The following is a 20563-nucleotide window of genomic DNA, read 5'->3' on the forward strand; positions in this document are numbered from 1 at the left end:
TGTGTCCTTTTGATTTGAACATTATGTTTCTTACATGAGTGTGTCAGTTCCGCAGGGCTGTTGTGAAAAGTTTCCCTTTAGTTCATCGAAAGTAGCTCATGGTGTTTTCAGTCTCAGGTAATATTGTTGCTGAAAGGGGTTCCCTGTGAACCCCCTCTCCCCCTGTTTTGTTTTCTTTGAATTTATTTGAGCGTATACCTCAGGACACTCTGGGGTATGACCCTACATGGTAGAAAGGCCAGGAGAGTGAAGCAAGTTTAAGAAAATAAAATCAATGTGGAAAATACATTCTGCATCTACTCGAGCATCACCAGGTAGGAAGTAGATTGAGAATTCTATATTTTGACAAATTGGGCTAGACAGTGCTTCCACATGTGTGACCCTGGCAAGAGGTTGCCCTATCACAGCGATGGGTAGGAAGTCAAGAAATATTTATTGAAGACTCATTCTGTGCAGGGTTCTGTGGAAGATGGCAGCTAGGGACTTGCAGCTACTTTAAGAGAATTAAGATCTACACACTTGAAAGGAAGGGCGAATCGTGCAGAAAGACACACAAGCCAGCAGCCAAGGAGTGGTGTGAACACCGTGCCTGCAGGAATGCAGGCTGTGGAGAGGCCGGTGATGGCGGGCAGTTCGTGTGGGGCAGAAGAGAAGGACGCCCGGCTGCCTGCAGCCTAGAAGGCTCTGGGATTTCCATAGTCCGAGGGGAGAAAACGGAGAACCACCCCTAAGTGAGGACACACCAGGGGTAAGTGGGCTGAACACTTTGAAGGTGGTAGGTTGGCATGTGCAGGAACCGAACCGAAGTGGTTCTCACTGATTGACGAGTGGTTTAATGGGATTATGCACTCCCTGGCCAAGAGAAATTCTGAAGCACTGGGCGCCGGGAAAGCAGGGATCTGTCTGTGTTCTGGTCACGTGCCACCGAGAGCTGACTGCCGCAGTTCTTACGGCAGAGGTGCATTTTATTCTGCGGAAATCCTCTTTCTCTTAATCAGTCCCGTGTGCTGTCACTCTGTGATGGACACGTTCCTCCTCGGGATCGAAGGGACGAGGAGAAGCACATGTGTCCGGAAAACAGAGTCGCCACCAGTGTGAGCCTGAACACCAAAGACACTGCTCTAGGAGGGGGGGCATGGTGTGGGCGGGAACTAGGCCTGCCAATAAAGGGAGCCTGCTTCCGGCTGCCTTCGGGACTCCTTCGACGTCCTTAGGGAGGGGGGATTCTGAAAAATCTGAACCCAGGGAAAAATCTCCAGTGTGCCTCCAGCTTTGGAGGTGTGGTCGGGCTTCATTTCTACAACACACACTCTTTCTTTTTGACAACGTGTGGGCCTAGGAGATGTGGATGTGGGAGCCTGCCACACAGTGTTTATCTGCCTGACTGGGGGTGGGGGCTGTATACCCCGCGACCCTCATCGCCTCGCCGGCATTGGGGTGGGTCCTTGTCCCTCCTCCTATTGATTCTCGTTCTTTTTTCCTCCCTGCAAAACATAACTGTTTTTCCCTCTTTTAAAAGTCAATTTTAAAAAAAGGCCTCGTGATGATACAGAACCAAATTCAGCACAATGGAAGGTCAAGCGTCTGGGGGCTTGTTTGCACATTTAATTGTGGGGGAGAAAAAGGTTATTTTGAGAATTATTTTTTGGAGAGTCGAGAGGATCCTGGGTTTCCCCGAGAAATTCTTTGTGTTTCCCAGAGCAGTCTGGCTGTGGTCAGCAGGGCGGCATGGGGCGGGAGCGTGTTTTAAGTGTTGTGCAATTTAGTGCCCGAGTCCCTAACCTCTTATCTAGAGTGCAAAACTGCAAATACTCTGGAAACTGAAAACATTTTTGTAGATTCGTAGGAAATGTACTTGACAGCAAAGCCTGGCCCGAGCGGACTGGGGAGCAGTTCTGGTTTCGCACGGGCCCCTTAACGTGCGTACGTGCCGCAGCACGCACACTGACATTGCACGTGGGCCCTGCCCACTGCCCTCCTGGGGCGTTGCCTGAAATAGTCGGGATCATCTTTCCGAAAGGAAAACTGAGTCAGGCCTGCAACACCTTTGACCCCAGGGTTTCGATAAGGGCTGGCTCTAACAGGGTGTTAGGGTCCGCAGGCTGCTGTGAGAAGAACCACACACTGGGGCGGGGGGGGCTTCAACGCAGAAATGTACTGTCTCGCAGCTCTGGTGGCTGGGCGTCTGAGATCAGGGCGTCAGCCAGGCCGTGCTCGGAGGGCTCTGGGGAAAACGCCTGTCTTGCCTCTCCTCTTTTCTGGTGGCCACCGCGGTGCTAAGCATCCCTTGGCTTGTAGGGACGTCTGTCCTGTCCCACAGCCCCTCCTCCGTCGGTCTTCACACCATCTTCCCATGGGCACGTCTGTCCCTGTGTCCAGACTTCCCCTCTGATAAGGACGCAGCCACGGCGGGTGGGGGCCCACCCTAATGACCTCTCTTTAACTCATGCACCTCTGTAATCGGTCCCATTCAGAGGTACTAGGGGCTAGGACTTCAACCTGTCTCCTTTGGAGGGGATGATTTAGTCCATATCACGAGGAGCAGTTCAAGACGCACCGCTCTGCTTTCTCTCTGGGTTCAGGGCAGTGCCCTGTCCGAGACCTGCGTCTTGGGGCTCTCCCACCCTGGCAGCTGCGTCACTGAATCCGTGTCTCTCTTCAGACTGCAGACGCTGTCACGTGTCATGTTGGAACCCCACGGGAGGGAGGAGTCCCTTTCCCTTAGAGAATCTTGACTGTGAGAAGACAGATTCTTGCGGTGAGAACTGGACTGGGCCTGGGGTTAGCTCCGGAGGTTCCTCTGCCATTCCCACCCCTGAGAAGTCTAGAATGTTCCAGCGCACGCCAAAGGAAGGATTATACAGAAAGTGCTCAGTGCAGTTCCTGGCATGTAGTAAACACCCCAGGGCAGAGAGGCTGATAATGCTCTTTTCCCAGCCACGTCCCCCGTCTGCCCCCGAAAGTCGGCCCCGCGCCACCCACACTCAGCACAGTTGTGTAACCCGCTGCTAGACCTTTGTCCCTGAGCACCCAGTGCTGGTGGCCTCAGCGGGGTCCATCTCTGCAATGTCGGGGGGCACTCATTACCTCTGTGAGCCGTCTTTGGTCCTCACGTCCTGGCGTGGGCAGTGACGGCCAAGGCGCCGGGCCGGCTGTGCCCCGGGAACTGCCGGCTCTTTCAGAGTTCATTAAACCCATCTTGTTCTCCCTGTCCAGTTAAGAAAGGCTGAATTCCCTGAGCAGTGCCCTACCTTAGAATTTGCCCTGTTTCCTAGTTCAGTACAGGTCAATGTTGATCCCATTTTGGTGTCAAGTTCAAAGTCCCTCTGCTTGACCAGTGGTGTTTCTCTTCAGTCATACGGGCGTGGGTGGGACTGGCCAGGAATGGACTTCGTGTTACAGGACAGTGTTGACCTCGGAAGCCATTCTGTGTCTCAGCACTTGTTTCTTAGGCAATGGGGAAGGTACCCTTGAATATCCGTTCTGTGACATTCGGGTTGGGTTGACTTTTCAAACCACAAGGGGCGTGGCTGGGTAAGCAGGTGGTCAGCACCCCTCCAGAGCCGGGCCAGGACAGAGCAGCTGGCTGAGGTGACCACGTCTCCGAACTCCCCCCTCACCTTGTTTCCTTTAGAACCGAATTCCCAATGGGCTGTTGTTGGGGCAGGCTACTCGTGACGTTACCCTCACTGGACAATAGTGCTTTCTCAGACAGGCAAGAGCTGACTTGCCTTTACTCTCTTCCTGCCCCTTACTCCACTGAAACAAACAAAGAGTGGTACTGACTGGTGAGGTGTAGCTACAGGTAGGCCTTGGAGGTTGGCCTTGCCGTGACCCCAGTAACTATGGCTAGTGTCAAGCGGCCACGGTAAACGCACCAGGCAAAGCAAAGCAAAGCCCTTGGCATCCGGCGGAGACGAAGCTGCACTCTTGCTCCCGAGGAGTGATTAGATAGTGGGGACAGAAATACTGAATGGCATGAGCTCGTTTTGCTGGGTCCTGGGAAACCAGAAGGAGAGATGGAGTCTCCACGGTTCCCAAAGGGAGGTGCCCAGATGAACACACTGTTGCACAGGCAGAGAGAGGGTCAGCTCCCACCTCAGAGCGGAATGGGAAGCGCTGGGGTTCGGGCCCAGCAATCCGTGTTGCCACCTGGCCCTCCGGGTCACTGCGGTGCCCCCCACAGTCTGAGCATCTGTGCCCCAGGCATTCCCAAGCCCCAGCCGTCCTCCCTCGCCCCGGCCACGGCGGTGATGCCGTGTGGGAGAGCTAACGTGTCTGCGCCTGCTACGGGGTCCTCGTCTCACTGCACATGCAGCAGAGAGGGCACGTGTGGGTGTTCTAGATCGTCACCGTTACCATCAGCGTGTGGGCACTGCCAAGAGAGAGCGAGTGTGCAGCCCTCGGCGGATGTCTGTCTGGAGAAAGGCGAGGAGTAGGCTGCTCTGAGGAGGGGCCATCCTGAGACCGGGTCGGGGTGCAGATGGGGAATACTTGAAAGTGTGCGTGATCAGCTCAGCAACTTTGTAATTCCGCACAGGGGTAGTATTCTCTGCGACACTAGGCTGACTTCCTGGGTGGGGATTTTGCATCCGCCCAGCCTGGAGTGCCTTCTCTGGAGACTTCATAGATGGAGCACATTTTCTTTCCGCTTCTGCTAGAGTATGAAATAACGCTTAAATAAATAGAGTTGGCCTGTTTGGTTTTCAAAGAACTTCTTTGGGGATGATTTCGCATGTAAGACTCAGGCCTCTGGTCCAGCAGCCTAGGGTTCTCTCGTCAGCAGGGGCTGGAAGGAAAATACCAGGAGAGGATAGGGCTCCCTCCGCAGGTGGTTAAATGGGAGAGCTGCATCCATTGCACCCTGACTTGATACAAACTAGCCATTTGTACATCTGTCGTTAACACGTGTGCCCTGTCCATAAGATTTCTGCCTGCATTGCCTCTCGAGATTCCTGTCTACTTTACTACTCTTTGTGTAAAACAATTTACAGGAACATTTACCAGCTGGTGATACTTCTGTAGGCCAGAATTAGTTCTCTGGTGCATTTGGTAGGTGCATATACAAGTATCTTAGCGATGAGTTGCTCCCTGCAGCCATGACCCAAGGTTGGGTCCCCCAAGGGACCGATTACAGCTGGCAGGGGGCGAGGAGAGTTGTTCCTGACTAGAGAGCTCAAGTCGTGAGCACCTGGGAAGGCTTGAGGGTAAGAGGAAACCACCAGTTGCTCCAAACAGCAAAATTCTCACTGAAGTGTACGAAAGTGTGTTTTTCAGCAGCTGTACTGAAAAATGCCGGAACTGAAACGTTCAGTGCCTCTTCTACCTGCTGAGGACCAGCATAAGAGTGCGTTTGTCTGTAAATTGACTGTTGCTTTGTCGTATTTGTTGGAAGATCGTACGTATTTGAGAGTGAGTGATTGCCCGTATTGGTGACAAGTGACACGTATTTCAAAGTATACTTCTTGCCTTTTGTGTTTCAAAGTATATGTGTATGTATTTCAAAGTATATACTTCAGGCCTTCCAGTGCATCTCGAGGCCTGGAATGTAGATGCATATTCTTTCACAAATCCTCAGTTGTCATCTATTTAAGGCAACTTTCTAGGTAGAAAAAAAACACTTGAAGCCCTTCTGAGTTTGGTATTGACGTGCAGCCCTGGAACCACAGGGTTCCGTGGCCGGCCAAAGTGCACATTGTAGTTGAAGCGTATGTGAAATTGTTACTGAAGTTTTTATAATATTTTTGTATTAATAAAAGCACTTGCTCCACAGTAGAAAATTTAGAAAAAAATAACCACATAGATGAAAATAAATGTAATTTATCAACATATAAGCCAGAAAGAACTATTAACTTTGGCTGTGTTTTTCTCACTTTCATACATACAGAATTAGTGACACTTTAGACCCTGTTTATTCCTTAGTGTTATGCCACGATTATTTTTCCCACTTGAAAAATACTCTTTGAACACATTATTTTAATGTTGTATGAAATTTAGTCCATGATTAGACCTTCTAGATTAATTTGTTTAATTAATTAAATACATTAAACCACTTCTCTACCGGTCTAGAAGTTTGCTCCCAACTTTTTCTTATATATGATGCTGTAATGAACATCTCTTGCAGATAAACATTTGCCTGCATCTCTCTGATGATTTCTTTGGGATTCATTCTTAGAAATAGATTTGTGGATCAAGGCCTCCACACTTTGGATGCTTTTGTACCTCCTGCCACATCGCTTTCCAGAAAGCTTGTAATGATTTCTCTCAAGTAGTAAGTGGGGCATTAAAGTGTCTGCTTCTCCTTAGAAAGTGTTTTTGATAATGTTAGATGAAAACTTCAGTTTCGATACGATTCATATACACATGTGTTTTATTTCTTCCTTCACTCTCTAGATAATTTTTCCCCTTAATTGGTGTTTTCTGTTATTTCTTTATCAGTAATTTATGTAACACTGAGTATAATAGTAAAAATGGAGCCCTGGCCAGGTGGCCCAGTTGGTTGGAGCATCATCTCATACACCCCAAAAGGGTGCTGTTTCAATCCCTGGTCAGGGCAACATACCTAGGTTGTGGGTTCGATTCCCCAGTCAGGGCATGTATGGGAGGCAACCAATTAATGTCTCTTCTCCTCTCCATCTCCCCTCCCCCCCGCCCCTCATCCTGCCTCCTGTTGTCCCTCCCTCCCTCCCTCTTTCCCTTCCTCTCACTCTAAAATCAATAAACATATCCTTGGGTGAGGATTTAAAAAAATAATAAAAGTGGAAAAGAATGAGGACACCCACAAAACAGGTTTCCCAGTGAAACTTTCTGGGTTAACAAAGTCTCAGTGTGTCAGACACAGTCAGGCAGTCAAAATAAATCTGATCTCCGGAGCCACGCAACATTCCGACATTAGCCCTCTGCTCTGCTCTTTGTGAACAGGGAGCAAGCACGCGGCCCGGTGCAGGCCGTCCCGGTAGAGCGCTGAGCAGCCGCACTTCACGGGAAAGGGTTACTGCTTCCTTCTGCTTACGGCTGCCGTGCTCCCGTAGGTGGAAAACATGGGTGGAGATGAAGACCTTTCTTATTTGTCTTCTGCTACCCGAGGAAGGGGACTTGGAAGGGGACTGTAGAGCCAGCGGGCAAGGCAGTGTCATTCCAGCCTGGCTGCCGTCTGACCGTGACCCACCTCGAGCGCTTTGCGCAGTGGAGGCAAATGTGCCTTCCCTCCCCCTTCTCCTCCTCGCTGCCCTGCCTCCTCTCAAACACATGGGTCTCAGCAAAGACAGTCTAGTCTGATGAAACTGAGTGAGCGATCACTGCCAAAGGGCTTGCCCGGACACATCCCGGTTTGTCCCGGGACACGTCAGCGAGTCGGGGCAGAGGGTCAAGGATCGCCCCATGAGTGATGCGTCAGCACCGACTGCCCTTGTTCAGGTGTCCCACGAGGGTGAGCAGTGGGCAGATCCAGAAGGTGTTGCTTAGTGGTGATGGATAGTGGGGATGGAATGGGAACCCTCCCTGAAGTCCTCAAACCTGGGTGAGATCGGTGCAACGCAGTAGCCCTAGAGTAGCCCTGTTGGAGATAACTGGAGAGCCCTGACTGGTGTGGCTCAGTGGGTCAGGCGTCATCCTGCAAACCCAAAGGTCACCGGTTTGATTCCCGGTCAGGGCACATGCCTCGGTTGCAGGCCAGGTCCCCAGTTGAGGGCATGCCAGAGGCAGCCGATCGATAATTTCTATCACATCGATGTTTCTCTCCTTCTCTTTCTACCTGCCTCCCCCTTTCTCTAAAAGTAAATAAATATGAGAGACGCGACTGGAAAGAGTGCCAGAGAGGGGAAGCAGAATCTTCAGTTCTGTGTTCCATGTTGAGAATAATTACAAAGGCTCCCCCCCCGCCCCCCAAATCAGGATGGATTTTTGAGAAGTCACCAAGGTCTTTTGGTGGCTTCTCATGGTGGGGGGGTAGGTACTTCTGGCTTTTTGGTTCAACCATCTGTTGGACTCTCTAAGATTTCATTCCAGGTAACAGGGCCTGTCTTCTCACCACTGAGTTCAGGCAGCTTCTGGCGTGGCTCATGTGTCCAAGATCAGGTGGTGTCACCCTCCAACTTTTCCTACTCAAAGGTCAGTCTTCGTGTGCAGATGCGGTGTCTTGCTTGTGAGTGAGCAGCTTGCATGTCCCGGCTATTTTTTTCTCTGGACTTTACACACTCAGTGCAAAGTCCATTAGTGAAAACTACGGAGGGACCTCAAGTCATTCAGGGTGCGTTCTGTGGTTTCTGCCCCCAGCCTAGACATAGAAATTTGGAGGCCAATTCTACATTTGAGACTTTGAGTTTAAATCACACGAAATCCTTAGGATTCTCTGATGACAGAGCACTAGTGTTTGAAACGCCCCGCAGACTTAGGCCAATGCGTCGTCGCAGACATGCAGCAAAAGGTTGCGGAGCCCCACGTGTGATGGGCTGATTTGTCTAGAGAGCTCTGTAAAAGGACCTGGGTTACAAAAGCAAGGCCACAAGCATTGCCTTGGAATTCATGGTGTCAGAATGGTCAGGGCGGCTTTGTCTGTGGTGCATCCTGCTCTCCCGCGGCTGATGCTGCTGGTCCAATAGGGGGTGGGAGCACCAGTGCCACTGCATAGCCTGAGACTGCACGCAGTTATCCAGGCCCGAGAGCTGGAGGTTGGCGTGGACGCAGCCTCTCCTCCCCTAACCTGCTCACCATGCTCATTCGGCCCCCCACTTCTTTGGAGTACACCTTTGGGTGTGTTCCCAATCTTTCTTCTGGATCCTCACAACCTCTGATGAACCCCTTCTCACTCTTTGGTCCAGGAGACTTCCAGCTGGTCTCCCAGCCCACTGCTTTATTGCCTTGGAACCAGTCTGCCTGCGAGTTCTCCCTGTGATGATGATGATGATGGTGGTGGTGGGAGTGGCTAACATTCACTGAGTGCTCACTGCATGTCAGACACTGTTGTGATTTGAGTCTTCCTACCAGCCTCCCTATAAAGGATGTACTGCTATTATCCCCATTAGACAGATGGTGAACTTAGGCCCAAAGCAGGTACACGAGTCCTCCAGAGGCATGCCACTGCAAATGGGGGTTGGGGGGGCCAGGGTGGAGCCCCAGGGCAATGACCCCCTCTTTAATTGCATGCAAGTCCCTTGTGGTTTGCACTGGGGCTCCCTCTCCAGCTGCCTTTTGTCCCCAAGTCCTATAGCCCACTGCTGGGCCTTCGCCAGTGCTCTTCCCCCCGGGGAGCTCTCACTCTGCTCTGGGCCCTCCCACCTCATCCCCAAAGACTTCTCTCTGGTGGGGGGTGGGTGGGGGTGTTGTCCAGGGGAGGGAAGAGGACCAGTGCACAGAAATCACCTGGAACTCTTGGTCGGTGAAGAGTCCCAGGCCTCAGCCCCAGGGACGGTGAGGTAACGGGCCTGGCGTGGGGCCAGACACCTGACGACAGGTGCCACTGCTGCGCATGAGGTCAGGAGCCACTGCTGTGCTGTGACTCAGGGTCCATTCTTGGCTCCCGGCCACGATCATTGCTTCCATTCTCTGAGCCCCGTCCCGATGGCGGCCGGGACCGTGTCTGTTGTTCCCCATGCCGTCTCCTTGTCTGGAATGTGGTGGGCACCCAGTAAATAGGATGGTATTCGAATCCTGTTATCAGTTTGTTGTCTCCTTTTAAAGGCTGAAAAGGAAGAATGTGTTGCCTAAGTAGCTTTTTACTATGCAGAGAAAGTGAAAAGGAGCCGCAAGTTCTTTTGCAAAATAGAACTTCTCATCTAATCCATGAAGCGTTGAGCTTCATAGAGAATAATGTCACTGCCAGCCCTGAATCGTACTGAACACCAGCCACTGGGGCGGTGCAGCTAAGTTGCCAAGAGTGAACTCTGTTGTAGGTAAGATTCCCAGTTTGTTCGTCTCCACCGGGAACCCCCAGGGGGCTTCTGCACGGGCCGAGGAATGAGGAAGCAGGGAAAGTGTGTGCTGTCGGTGTGCTCTGAGGTATTTGTGTCAGATCAAATCAGCAGTCACAGCGGAAGCAGGGGCTCGGGAGAAGTAACAGAGACCCTCCAAAGTCTTGCGAGAGAAAAAAGAATGGAACCCCCATTTCCATGGCTGTCCCCTACGGGGCACATGTACCGTGTGCTTGGTGCTGGGCTGGGTGCTGGTGTCAATGCCTCGTTCTCTGACCCTCACAGTAACTCTGAGGCAGGAGTGGCCAGTCTCATTTCATTCATAAGCAGTCTGAAGTTAAGAGTGATCACGTGACTGTCTGAAGGTCACGTAGAGGTTGGGGAGGCTGAGAGTTGAGACTGCAGTGGAAAGGTCAAGGGTGTCAAATGCAGAAGTTCCGGTGGAGGAGGGATTAATGGTCTGCTTGCCTGCTCCCCTCCACGCCCCACCTGTCTTGCTTTATTGTGAAAGTGTTATGTGTGAACGGTGAACAGCGGCAGCAAAATCTTAACAACAGTGTAAAAGGGAGTAACGTGAAAACCAGAACCCTCTGTTCCTATGCCCCATGCTACCTGCTCTAATAGTAATCGCTGATGAGCTACTTGTGTGTCCTTCCTAAACTTTCCGAGGCTTTAGGAGAGATGAGGTCATCGGAAACACAGCTGACCACTGACCCCTGGGCTCAGCTGACCTCCTGTAGCGAAGGCGGGGAATGTGTTGAGGATCTGCGAGGTGCAGCTTTAGGAGGCAGAGGGTTCTTCCAGGACTTCGGTCTTTCTCAGAGGGCTCGTGTGGAGTCGTGTGAAAAGTCTCTGGCAGCTGAAGTCTCCCTTGTGCGCCCCTTGCAGAGCACCGCGTTCAGAAACGAAGGCCATCAGGGGCTGAAACACCACGCACGCATTTGAAAAGAAGCTGGTGATGAGGTTTGCTGTCCCTTAGGCTTACACCCTGCCCCCAACATGTGTGCGAGTGCGCTCGAACACAAACACACACACACACACACACACACCCTTTTTGTTTTGGTTACTTAGATGTTACATTTTTGGTACCTAGTAGAGTAATTGGTTAGAAGCTGGTAGGTAACATGTGCAGGGAAATACCAGCCCAGTGACAGTCAAGAGCAGTCTCTCATACTCAGAGCTGGCCCCTCCCTGTGTGTCTGTCCTCTTGGTAGAGGTTCCGACCTTATTCCCTCTTGCTCCTCTATCTTTGGGAAATTACGCATTTACCTCGGATGGGCAGAGCTCTGGTTCTTACGAATAATGAGAAATGAGTTTGAATTGTTCTGAGATTGAGAGTATTCCAACCAAAAGAGGCCATCCAGTCTAGTGGCCTTAAAACTTTTTATTTTTAAGTTTTCTAAAACCCTGTCCAAGAATTTTTTACATAGAAGCCCAATCTACAAAACAGGGTATGTGGAATGTACACATACCGTGGCTGTCCTGAGACAGTTACCCAGAACCAAGGCTCCGCAGTTCGAAAACCACGGATGCAGCGCAACCCCTTTGTTTTGGAGACGCGGACATGAAGGTTCCGCGTGCTGACGTGACGTGTCCAGAGTCACACAGCTCGTTCTCTGGAATGTTGAAAAGAAAATACGATCTCAAGGTGTGGCCTTCCCCAGTGGACACTTGGCTCAGGCATCTCGTTCCTCCTCCTACCGCAGCCAAGATAAAAATTGTATCATAATAGCAGTCACGTCCAAAGTGTTTCCCAACGTGGCCGAGTGGTAGGAGCTCCGGGCCCCGGCCGTCCCTTCCAGCCAGTTCCCCTGGTGGTCAGCGGCAGCACGTGCAGTGAGGCCGTGCAGCGTGCACGCAGGAGCCGGATTCTGGAGCAAGCGCTCCTGCATCCCTCCCTTCCCATTTCCCCCGCTTACTGATTAACTTTGGGCACACGGCCTGGTGTCTGTCTCATTTTCTCACCTGGAAAAAGTGCCAACTTCATAAGCTTGCAGTGAGAATCATGTAAGGAGACATGCATGTAAGTAAGTGTCTCGCATGGAACAGGCAAGGACTGGATGCCTCCTGGTGGCCGGGGGCTGGGCTGGTGGTGACGGTGGTGCCGGTGCCAGGTGTGCTGACAGCTGAGGTGGAATCGATCGCTGTTCAGGCTGCTCTGGCACCTTCCTGTTCGTGTTCTGATTCCCGATGCCCTGACCCATGTCTCTGCTGCGTGCGCCAGCTTCCACCTCGCTGAAGTGGGCAGAGGCGGGTATCCTCACACCTGTTCTACGTAGGGCCATGCGCCGATGTCCATGTGTGGCCTGCGTCGATTTCGCCCCTTTTGGCCCACCCTTTCCCCCAGCTCGCCGGCACTGGTGTGTGCCCCTAGCAGAGTCCTTGGACTGTATAGTTGGACCGTAAATATCTGTGGATGTGAATGGTACTGCTGTACCATCAGAAAGGGAGGAGGAACCTGAGACCAGCCCGGGCAGCTCCCACAGCACCTCCCTTGAACTTACATCTTCCTGCCCTTTAACCAGCCCATCCCTTACCCTGTGTTCCCGCCCCTTGAACTTGCACCCCATTGTTCCTTCATCAGCGCCCAGAGCTTGGCCTTTGGTTCTCTCTCCACGCTGAATTCCCTTTCAGGAGTTTCTTGGTTGATCTTTCCTGGAGACACCCTGGTCCCTGCTTGTACCTGGATGTGCCCAGGCGTGCCTGCCTGCCTTGTTACAGCCAGGACACACACATCGTCCCAGACTTAGAGAAGCCACCGCCAACCCCCAACTGTGTGTGTCGCTTACTGTAAACTATTTAGGGGACACACACTGAGGTCAATGAATGATTCGCAGAAGAGCGCGGATGTTCTATTAAAAGAGCACTCAGCGCTTTATTGCAGTTATCTAATGGGCAGCGACCACGGTAGCTGAGGCCAGGAAAGCAGGAGACGGCTCTCGGCGTGACGTGGGCTTGCGGGTGTGTCTGCCTGCGTGTGCACCTCCGGGGCGTACTGGGAACCTGTGCTTGAGATAACAGAGATGTGGGGCCCTGGTGCTTTTTTTAGCCATAGCTTGGTGGCTGGAAATAGAATATTAGTTTCTGCAGCTAAAGAAGTACTCTTTTCAAACACCATCTAGAACACTGGTGCTCAGTGTGGTTCATGGATGAAGAGCATCGTTACCCCTGGGAACTTGTCAGAAATGCCAGTTCTGGGGTCCTACCCCAGACCTACTGGATCTTTGGGGGGTCTTTGGGGATGGGGCCCAGCAGCCTATGTGTTAACTGTCCCCTCTCCCAGGCAGTTCTGCTCAAGTCTGAGAAGCACGTAGCAATGGACTCGGTACCCAGACGTGAACCCTGACTGGGAGAGGTGTTCTTGGGGCCTTGGACCCTAGACTAGGTCTGTCTCCTGGTTCATCTTCATTCTCAGGCTGCAGGAGTCCAGAAAAGAAGTAGACGCCTCTAAAAAAGAAGCAGGTGTTCTGTAGTCTAGCCTTTTTCTAAACCAGAACATTCAGAATCTAACCGAGCAAATTCTGTTGCTGGTTGTTTGTTTGTTTGTTTGTTTGTTTGTTTTACAGAGATGTGTTATAGCTTACACTAAGATGTATTTTATGGGTAATAAATACCATAATGAAGGCTATTTTTTCCACTGACTTTTGATATCTATTTTTTGGATATTGAGTGTAGTCCTGTTACTGCCAAACATTTATCTCATCTTTCTCTTTCCTCAAAGGATGGCCTATTTATTGAGGCACCAAAAAAAAAATCAATGTAGTCTTCAGCATTCAGCAACACTCTGTGTAATCTTTGGAAATGTCCTGGAAGTTGCAAAATAAATGTTAAGGGTCAAGGTGTAGCCTCTAAAGAATAATTTCTCAAAGCGCGTAGAAATCAGTTATCAGCTGTAGGTGTAACTAGATGAGTGGGGATTGGGGGATTGCATACAGGGGAGCCCTTTCTATAATTTTCGGGGTGTCAGGTGTAAGTGGAAGAACCTGGACCCCAAATTTTGGTAGAGCATAGTTTGACCAGATTTGAGCTACCCCAGGTTAACAAGACAGGTGAGTGGATTGATCAAAACTCTTAGTAACTAGATAGTTCACATTAAGTAACCCTTTAATACACTTCTTCTTAAAAGGTTTCAGTTTCCCAAGGACATAATAGGGTTTGCAGTCAGGAAACCTGAAATGTTATCTGGGCTTTCCTGAAATCTGTAAGTTTAGGCAAATTTTCCTCGACTTCTTAGGCCTTAGTTTGTTTTTGAGTTTTTGTTTTGTTTTGTTTTCTATAAGATGATAGTTGTTGGTTTAGATGAACAATATCTTTTACCTCCACTAAAAAATAATAATTTTTATGTAAATAGTGGAAATCAATATAAATAAAACATGAACTAAATTTTTTAGCTACATTTTGCTAACCTGAACAAATTTTGTATGCTTTTAAGGATTTTTTTCTTGAAATCTTTTCAGAATCTGATTGTTTAGGGAAAAAAACTACTGCAGATTAAATATTTTGAATTACTAGGGAAAATTATCTTGAAAGTTAGACCATCCGCTTCATGATATTTTCGCTTCTAAATAGATATCACTGGCTCTCATTGACAAACTTCTCTGTGTGTTTACTTAGTAGGCGTGTGGAAAACTTGACTGCTTCATCTGTGGGACTTACATAAATTGGATTATTAACTGATATTTGCCTTTTCACTTAAGTTTTGACTAATTTCTTTTTTTGTAATTTTGAAATGAAAAGTATAATCCTATTAAATCTGAAATATTTTCTTGCAGTGATCCGTATGTGAAACTGTCATTGTACGTAGCGGATGAGAATAGAGAACTTGCTTTGGTACAGACAAAAACAATTAAAAAGGTAGGTGCCCATTCTCCTTAAGTTTCATTTTAGCCATAATTTAATCCCATTAGATTATGTATTTTGGTTCTGTAGAAGTTTATATTTTAAAATTAAGATGGCAAAACTTTTACTTTTAAATAGCTTCCATTATATTTAATCTGTAAATTCAAGATAGACCAAACTTTTCAGTGTCAACCCAAAGAAGATATTGTTTCTGGCTTTTAGTTAAATGTCTGTAAAAACAGTATTCTAAAAATGAGGGTTATTACAAGTAGCAAGTTTTTCCCCTGCAAAGAGTACAGCAAAACAAGGATTTGTTATTGTTGGCTTGTTATTTTTCATAAAGAGATTTAAAATAATTTAAATATATGTTTGATGAAATAGAGTCACTTGGGGAATTGGTAGGCACGAAAGAAGGGCTTAACTTGAAACAAGTATTTCTAAAGGAAGCAAAATAACTTGCTTGGCTACATGAAAACAGATGAAAAAATACTACTAATAAAAATACATTTATGCGCATATAAATTCCACATGCATGATTCCACTAAAGATGTTTCCATGATTATATTTTAATTCATCTATCTCTGTGTTTTTATAAAACAGTTACTCCATATTTAGGGCATTTGTCGAAGATGCATTTTTTAAAAAATGAAAAGTGCTGTTATTCTTTGTGCTTCAGTGTTGTTTATGGATGGCTACTATTTTTCCCTCCCTACCTTTGGCGGGGAGGGGGTGAGACAAGTGTGGTAAGCATTTCCTGGAGAGCTTGATGGCTTTTTTTGAAAAACGGCCACTCTCCCGCTATTGTGCAGACGCCCGGGCTCCGTGGCCAGGTCATTTGTGCGAGGAGCGGCAGCTGTAGTGTGTCCTCCGCCTGGCATTCGGCCTGGCATTAAAAGTGTTTTGATTAGTGGGGAGGATGCCGGCGAAGCAGGGAGGCCATTGTGTGCTGTGTGAGGCGCATTAGGCGCTGTCACCGGTTCACTTGTCAGTGGAGCGGGGACCCCCGCGGTGCAGGGAAGACAAGCCGGGACTTGGTCGCCTGCTGAACGCGGAGGGAGCGGAGAACCAAAGCGGCCAAAACCTGGGATTTGGGGTATTAAAAAGTGTCTGCTTCCGAGGGGAGGGCCTCTTCCCTCCTCTGCACGGTAGAGGGTGCCGCGCGGCCGGGGCTGCTCCGTTCTCTCTGCAGCCAGCCTCCTGGTTAGTATTACTTACTGTGCTGGGATCGCTGGGGCTTCGGAAATGCTTCCATCCATCCATCTCTCCGCGGGGCCGTGCTCCTGGCCCTTCATGCTTTTTGTGGTCTCTCGTTGTTCTCTTCCCTCACCTGCCCTCTGCTTCCTCCCCTCTGCATTTCCATGAACCTGGTCCCTAGGACGCTGCAGCCCAGGGCAGGCCTGGGCCTGCCATGCCTCTCGCTGGCTGCCTGGTCCCCCGCCCCTCCCCCTCCTCTCTCCCATCGCCATCCGTGCTCCATTCACAGCTGAAAGTATGAAACCTTCGTTATTTAGGGCGGGATTCACTGTTGAGTTGTGGGTGGGGAAGGTGCTGATTTTTTTTTAAATGCCAATTCAGTGTTATACCAATTCTGTGGGTTTTTTTTTTTTTAATTTTATCGTTCACTGTGTTGTTGTTATTACTTTTATTATTCATTTCTCCCTGCACTAGCATGTTAAAGGAAGTAAGGTTAATAAAGGCAAATATTCTGACCACAAAATATCTGTAACCATTCGTGAGGTTGTGATTTTTCAGTCTGAAATTTTTACATGTAATTTTTGAAACGTGTATTATTTAAGAGTGTTATGAATGTCCAAAATGCACAAGCATATATATACTACATGTATGTGCATATGTTTATGTATTCTTTTAGAGTACCTGTTTCATCTTGGTGTTGGAGGATGTCTGAAGTCAATCTATTGCCTTTGCTGAGAACAAAGTATCTTTTCAATGTTCTTGTGCAATATACACTTAAATGGATTGATATGGACATGGATGGATGAATGGATAGAAAGACCGAAGGATAGGGAGAAGAATATTTTGGGAAAAAATAATTTACTCTTGGTTTATAACTGGCAGGGTTTTTCTTGTTATATATCTGATCATCAATATTGTTCTTATAAGCCATTCTTCAAATTTGGGTATTTATATAAAGAGTGAACTCATTCACCCTCCGTCCACCTGCTTTATTTCTCTCCAAAATGGGTTTGTAGCATGCAGGTTAAGGAAAGTGAACAAAATTTCTCTTCTCCTTGATAGGATAATCATATCCATGCTAATTTCTTGAAAGAGATCTTTATGTTTTCATGGTGGTAGCTATTTGTGGGTTCCCAATGTTATTCCTTCTGGTTGATATCTTGCGATTTATAGTTTCTTATCTATGAATCATCTGTTTTATAAATACATCCCATTCCCCATCTAGTTTGGTTTATAGAATGGTTTCAAATAATTGACTAAACGCTTTTTTTTTTTTTGCTATTTTGAGAATCTCATAGCTTTTAAAAAAATTTAAGCAAAATATGTGGACTGCATTGGACTAGAAACTGTTAGTTTCAAAGACTGTAAAAGATATTACAAGATGATTTCTCTTCCAGACGCTGAACCCAAAATGGAATGAAGAATTTTATTTTAGAGTAAGTCTTTCATTTTTTTTGTAACAGTTGTTAATTGATAACTAAATTGATATACTCATTATCCTAATAGATTCATATTGTGTGAAAACTTGCTAACTTTTTTTTGTGAAATTGCTTTTCCTGTGAGAAAGGGTTGGGCAGCCTCCTGAGGGGCCCCAGGTTTTCAGACTGAGGAGTGGTGACAAAGTCTGGACTTGTTTCCTTTGGGAATGTTTTAGGGACCTGGAAAGGAAACTATCTAAATATCGTATTTTAGCTTCTCTATTCAAACTTTTTTTTAAAAAAAATAAGGTAAAATATCATTAAACCAATAGCTAATTTACCTCTGTGAGATGTGGGTTATGGATTCTTTTGGAGATAGGCTGAAACGCTAGAGGTGACACGGTTACAAAGAAGCCTAATAAACATTACCAATCACGTTCCAGTTAGGAAGGAACATTTTTGTAGTTCAGATATTTAGTGTGAGTGTGTGTGTGTGTAGTGTAAAACTACTTCCAGAGTTTAAATATCACTGAATTAGATAAAATTTCCTCAACCTTTTATATTTAATGCCTAGAAGAGCGAGCTACATGTAGAAATAACTGAATTCTGTGAATTAACAGGTTACTATTCAGTGAGTTTTTGTGGTGGTTGCTGGGGTTTTTGTACTGAAATTTAGAAAATACTAAACTGCTCAGGTATGTGATGGAAAGAAAGGGGTGTTTTTTTCTCTTCAAAATTTATATATAGTCCTCACCTGAGGACATTTTTTTTTTCATTGCTTTTAGAGAAAGAGGAAGGGAGAGAAACATCAATCAGTTGCCTCCCATACATGCCATGACATGACCAGGGAATAAACCCACAACCTAGGCATGTGCCCTGACCAGGAATCGAACCCGCAACCCTTTGGTTACGGAACGACACTCTAACCAACTGGGCCACACTGGCCAGGGCAAAATGCATATATTTTCATTGTCTCTATAGGTGTGATATTAAAAACTGCTTTACCTTCAGAAATGTTCCAGAGGAGAGCTTTTGATTAGTGTAAATTCCCAAAAACAGTATTATCACTAGACCCATTGTAATTGGTCCTGATTTCTTCTTTCAATTACAGTAGTGTTTTATGTGCTCCAAAGTCTCATCACTCTGTACATTTTCTGCTATGTTCAGAGCTGAAATACGGTATTGGTGTGTAAGTACTTGGTGAGATCCTGTGTATAGGATGTATTTAAAATTAGTTCGTGAAGGACTGGAAAGCTAATGAGGACAGATACATGTTACTGGCCCTTCGTAAACTCTCAGACAGAGCTTTCTACCTGTAAAATTCCAAATTTACTCACACCCTTTCAGTTTAACGCCTCGGCCACACTTATGTCAATTTTAGTACATCCAAAATCTTTTTCAGCTAATCTCGGCTAGATACATATGTAAACTCCATTCTTCTTGGCTCTTTACAAACATAGTTTTGTTTTATTCATTCCACAAACCATTACTGCAGGCCTACTGTGTGCCAGCTCCTGCCACAACCTGTGGATGTGCTGGTCAGCAGCTCAACACCTCACGGAGCTCAGACACTAGACCCTCCCTCCGTCTGCTTGCTCCATCACCAGACCAAGGGACGGGACAGGCCAGGGAGCCAGAGGCACAAGTCCTGTTCTCTGTGCCGTACGTGAAGTGTCATTTCATTCCGTTCTCCATCACAGAGCAGCAGGGACTCACTGACAGCAGACTGGGGTCCCCTCTCAGGATCCACAGCATGCAGTCTTCCTGACCCTGGAAAGTCCACCCAGGGACTCACGTTCTCTGCGGGCTCCTTACCGCTCACGTAGGACAGAGCATGGGCACAGGGCTGTGTCTGGGGTTTCTGTGCGAACGGAAACACGAGCTCCTGCCACCATGTCTCACATGTGGTTGGTTGGTATGAAATGATACTTGAGTCTGAATGATGATTCCTGCTACTTTGGGGAGGTGTGGGGGAAAAGACAGAAAGAAGCCAAAAGACACTGAAAGCTCACTAGCTCTGACATTGACCCCCCACGGGTTGCTGGAAAGGTGGGGTGGGCATCTTTTCTTTCTTTGTCTCTCTAACAGTTCAAAGCGTGAGCCCTGGAGACAAGCAGGCCAGACCTGGTTGGGGTTCTGGTTGCCCTGCATGTGCTAGCTGTGGGCTCGTGGGCAATTGACTTCACGGCCTCAGCTCCTCCTTTGCAAGATTGGGGTGACAGTTGTACATCATAGGGTGTGGTCAAGATTAAACGGAACCAAGTGTTTTTTGATATTTAATAAGAAGATAGTGCCTGAAAAAATAAGCACAATATAGTAATTAGCTGTTTTTATTATTTTTTCATTATTTTAATTATTACTGTTATATTATTATTGTTATTAGCCTAAGAGATATCCTTAGGTGTAGACCTTGTGCAGGTGTAACCTTGGTCTACAGCAGCAATTTTTCAACTGGCATGCTGCAAAACCTTATAAAACCTGCAAAACCTGACTATTTCATCAGGGGCACTCACCTCTTTTCTCTTAGATTGTCAAATAAAAAAGTGACAACAGCCAATGCAACAATAGCTGTCTGGTATGAATGAATCAAAATTAAACCTATTTTTTTTGTCAGATCAACAGAAAGTATATTTTTTGGTGTGCTGCAGAATTTTAGCAGTTTATATTTGCCATGAAATGAAAAAGTTTGAACATCAACTGGTCTAGGGGCATGAACATACCTTTTGTAGAGGAGGTTGCAAAACTCTTTACAGCTGTTTAGAATTATCCTTTCTCATGGTAGAAAAGCAGCTAAAAGCATTTTTTTCTTTTAATATACCTCAGTATTTGGCATAGAACAATACAGAAATAAATAATAGGAAACTGGATTTAGTAGATACAGGATGTCCAGAAGAAGCCAATTATTCAAATTACACAGTTGATGTGGGTGCATTACAAAGCATTCTGTTCTTTATCTTGTATTTCATCCTTTAATTATTTCTGACCGTTTTTGAAATACTCTTTCTGTCCCAATAGGTAAACCCATCTAATCACAGACTCCTGTTTGAAGTATTTGATGAAAACAGATTGGTAAGTGGCTCCCAGTTTTTGTTTTTGCTTCACTTTAAAAAAAAAACCAACACCTTAATTCTTAAAGCAGCCTCTTTTAAAGCTCTCTGGTTCTGCTGTACTTCCGACAGTACACATCCCGCCGCCGAAGACTTT

At 47.3% G+C, this 20563-nt stretch overlaps 1 protein-coding gene across 6 annotated transcripts in view; it reads left to right on the top strand.

Annotated features, from left to right (window-relative positions):
* NEDD4L (NEDD4 like E3 ubiquitin protein ligase) overlaps positions 1-20563 on the top strand; it is a 293932-nt gene that overhangs the window by 146566 nt on the left and 126803 nt on the right. For all 6 annotated transcript variants that reach the window (XM_045850050.1, XM_045850051.1, XM_045850052.1 and 3 more), the window contains 3 exons: positions 14681-14762; positions 17339-17377; positions 20375-20428. In XM_045850050.1, the coding sequence (XP_045706006.1) occupies positions 14681-14762; positions 17339-17377; positions 20375-20428 (175 nt within the window). The remainder of the gene's footprint in view (positions 1-14680; positions 14763-17338; positions 17378-20374; positions 20429-20563) is intronic.

This window comes from Phyllostomus hastatus, unplaced genomic scaffold (genome assembly GCF_019186645.2).
Source record: "Phyllostomus hastatus isolate PE091 unplaced genomic scaffold, TTU_PhHast_1.1 phas_contig_80, whole genome shotgun sequence".
In the NCBI taxonomy this organism is placed as follows: domain Eukaryota; kingdom Metazoa; phylum Chordata; class Mammalia; order Chiroptera; family Phyllostomidae; genus Phyllostomus; species Phyllostomus hastatus.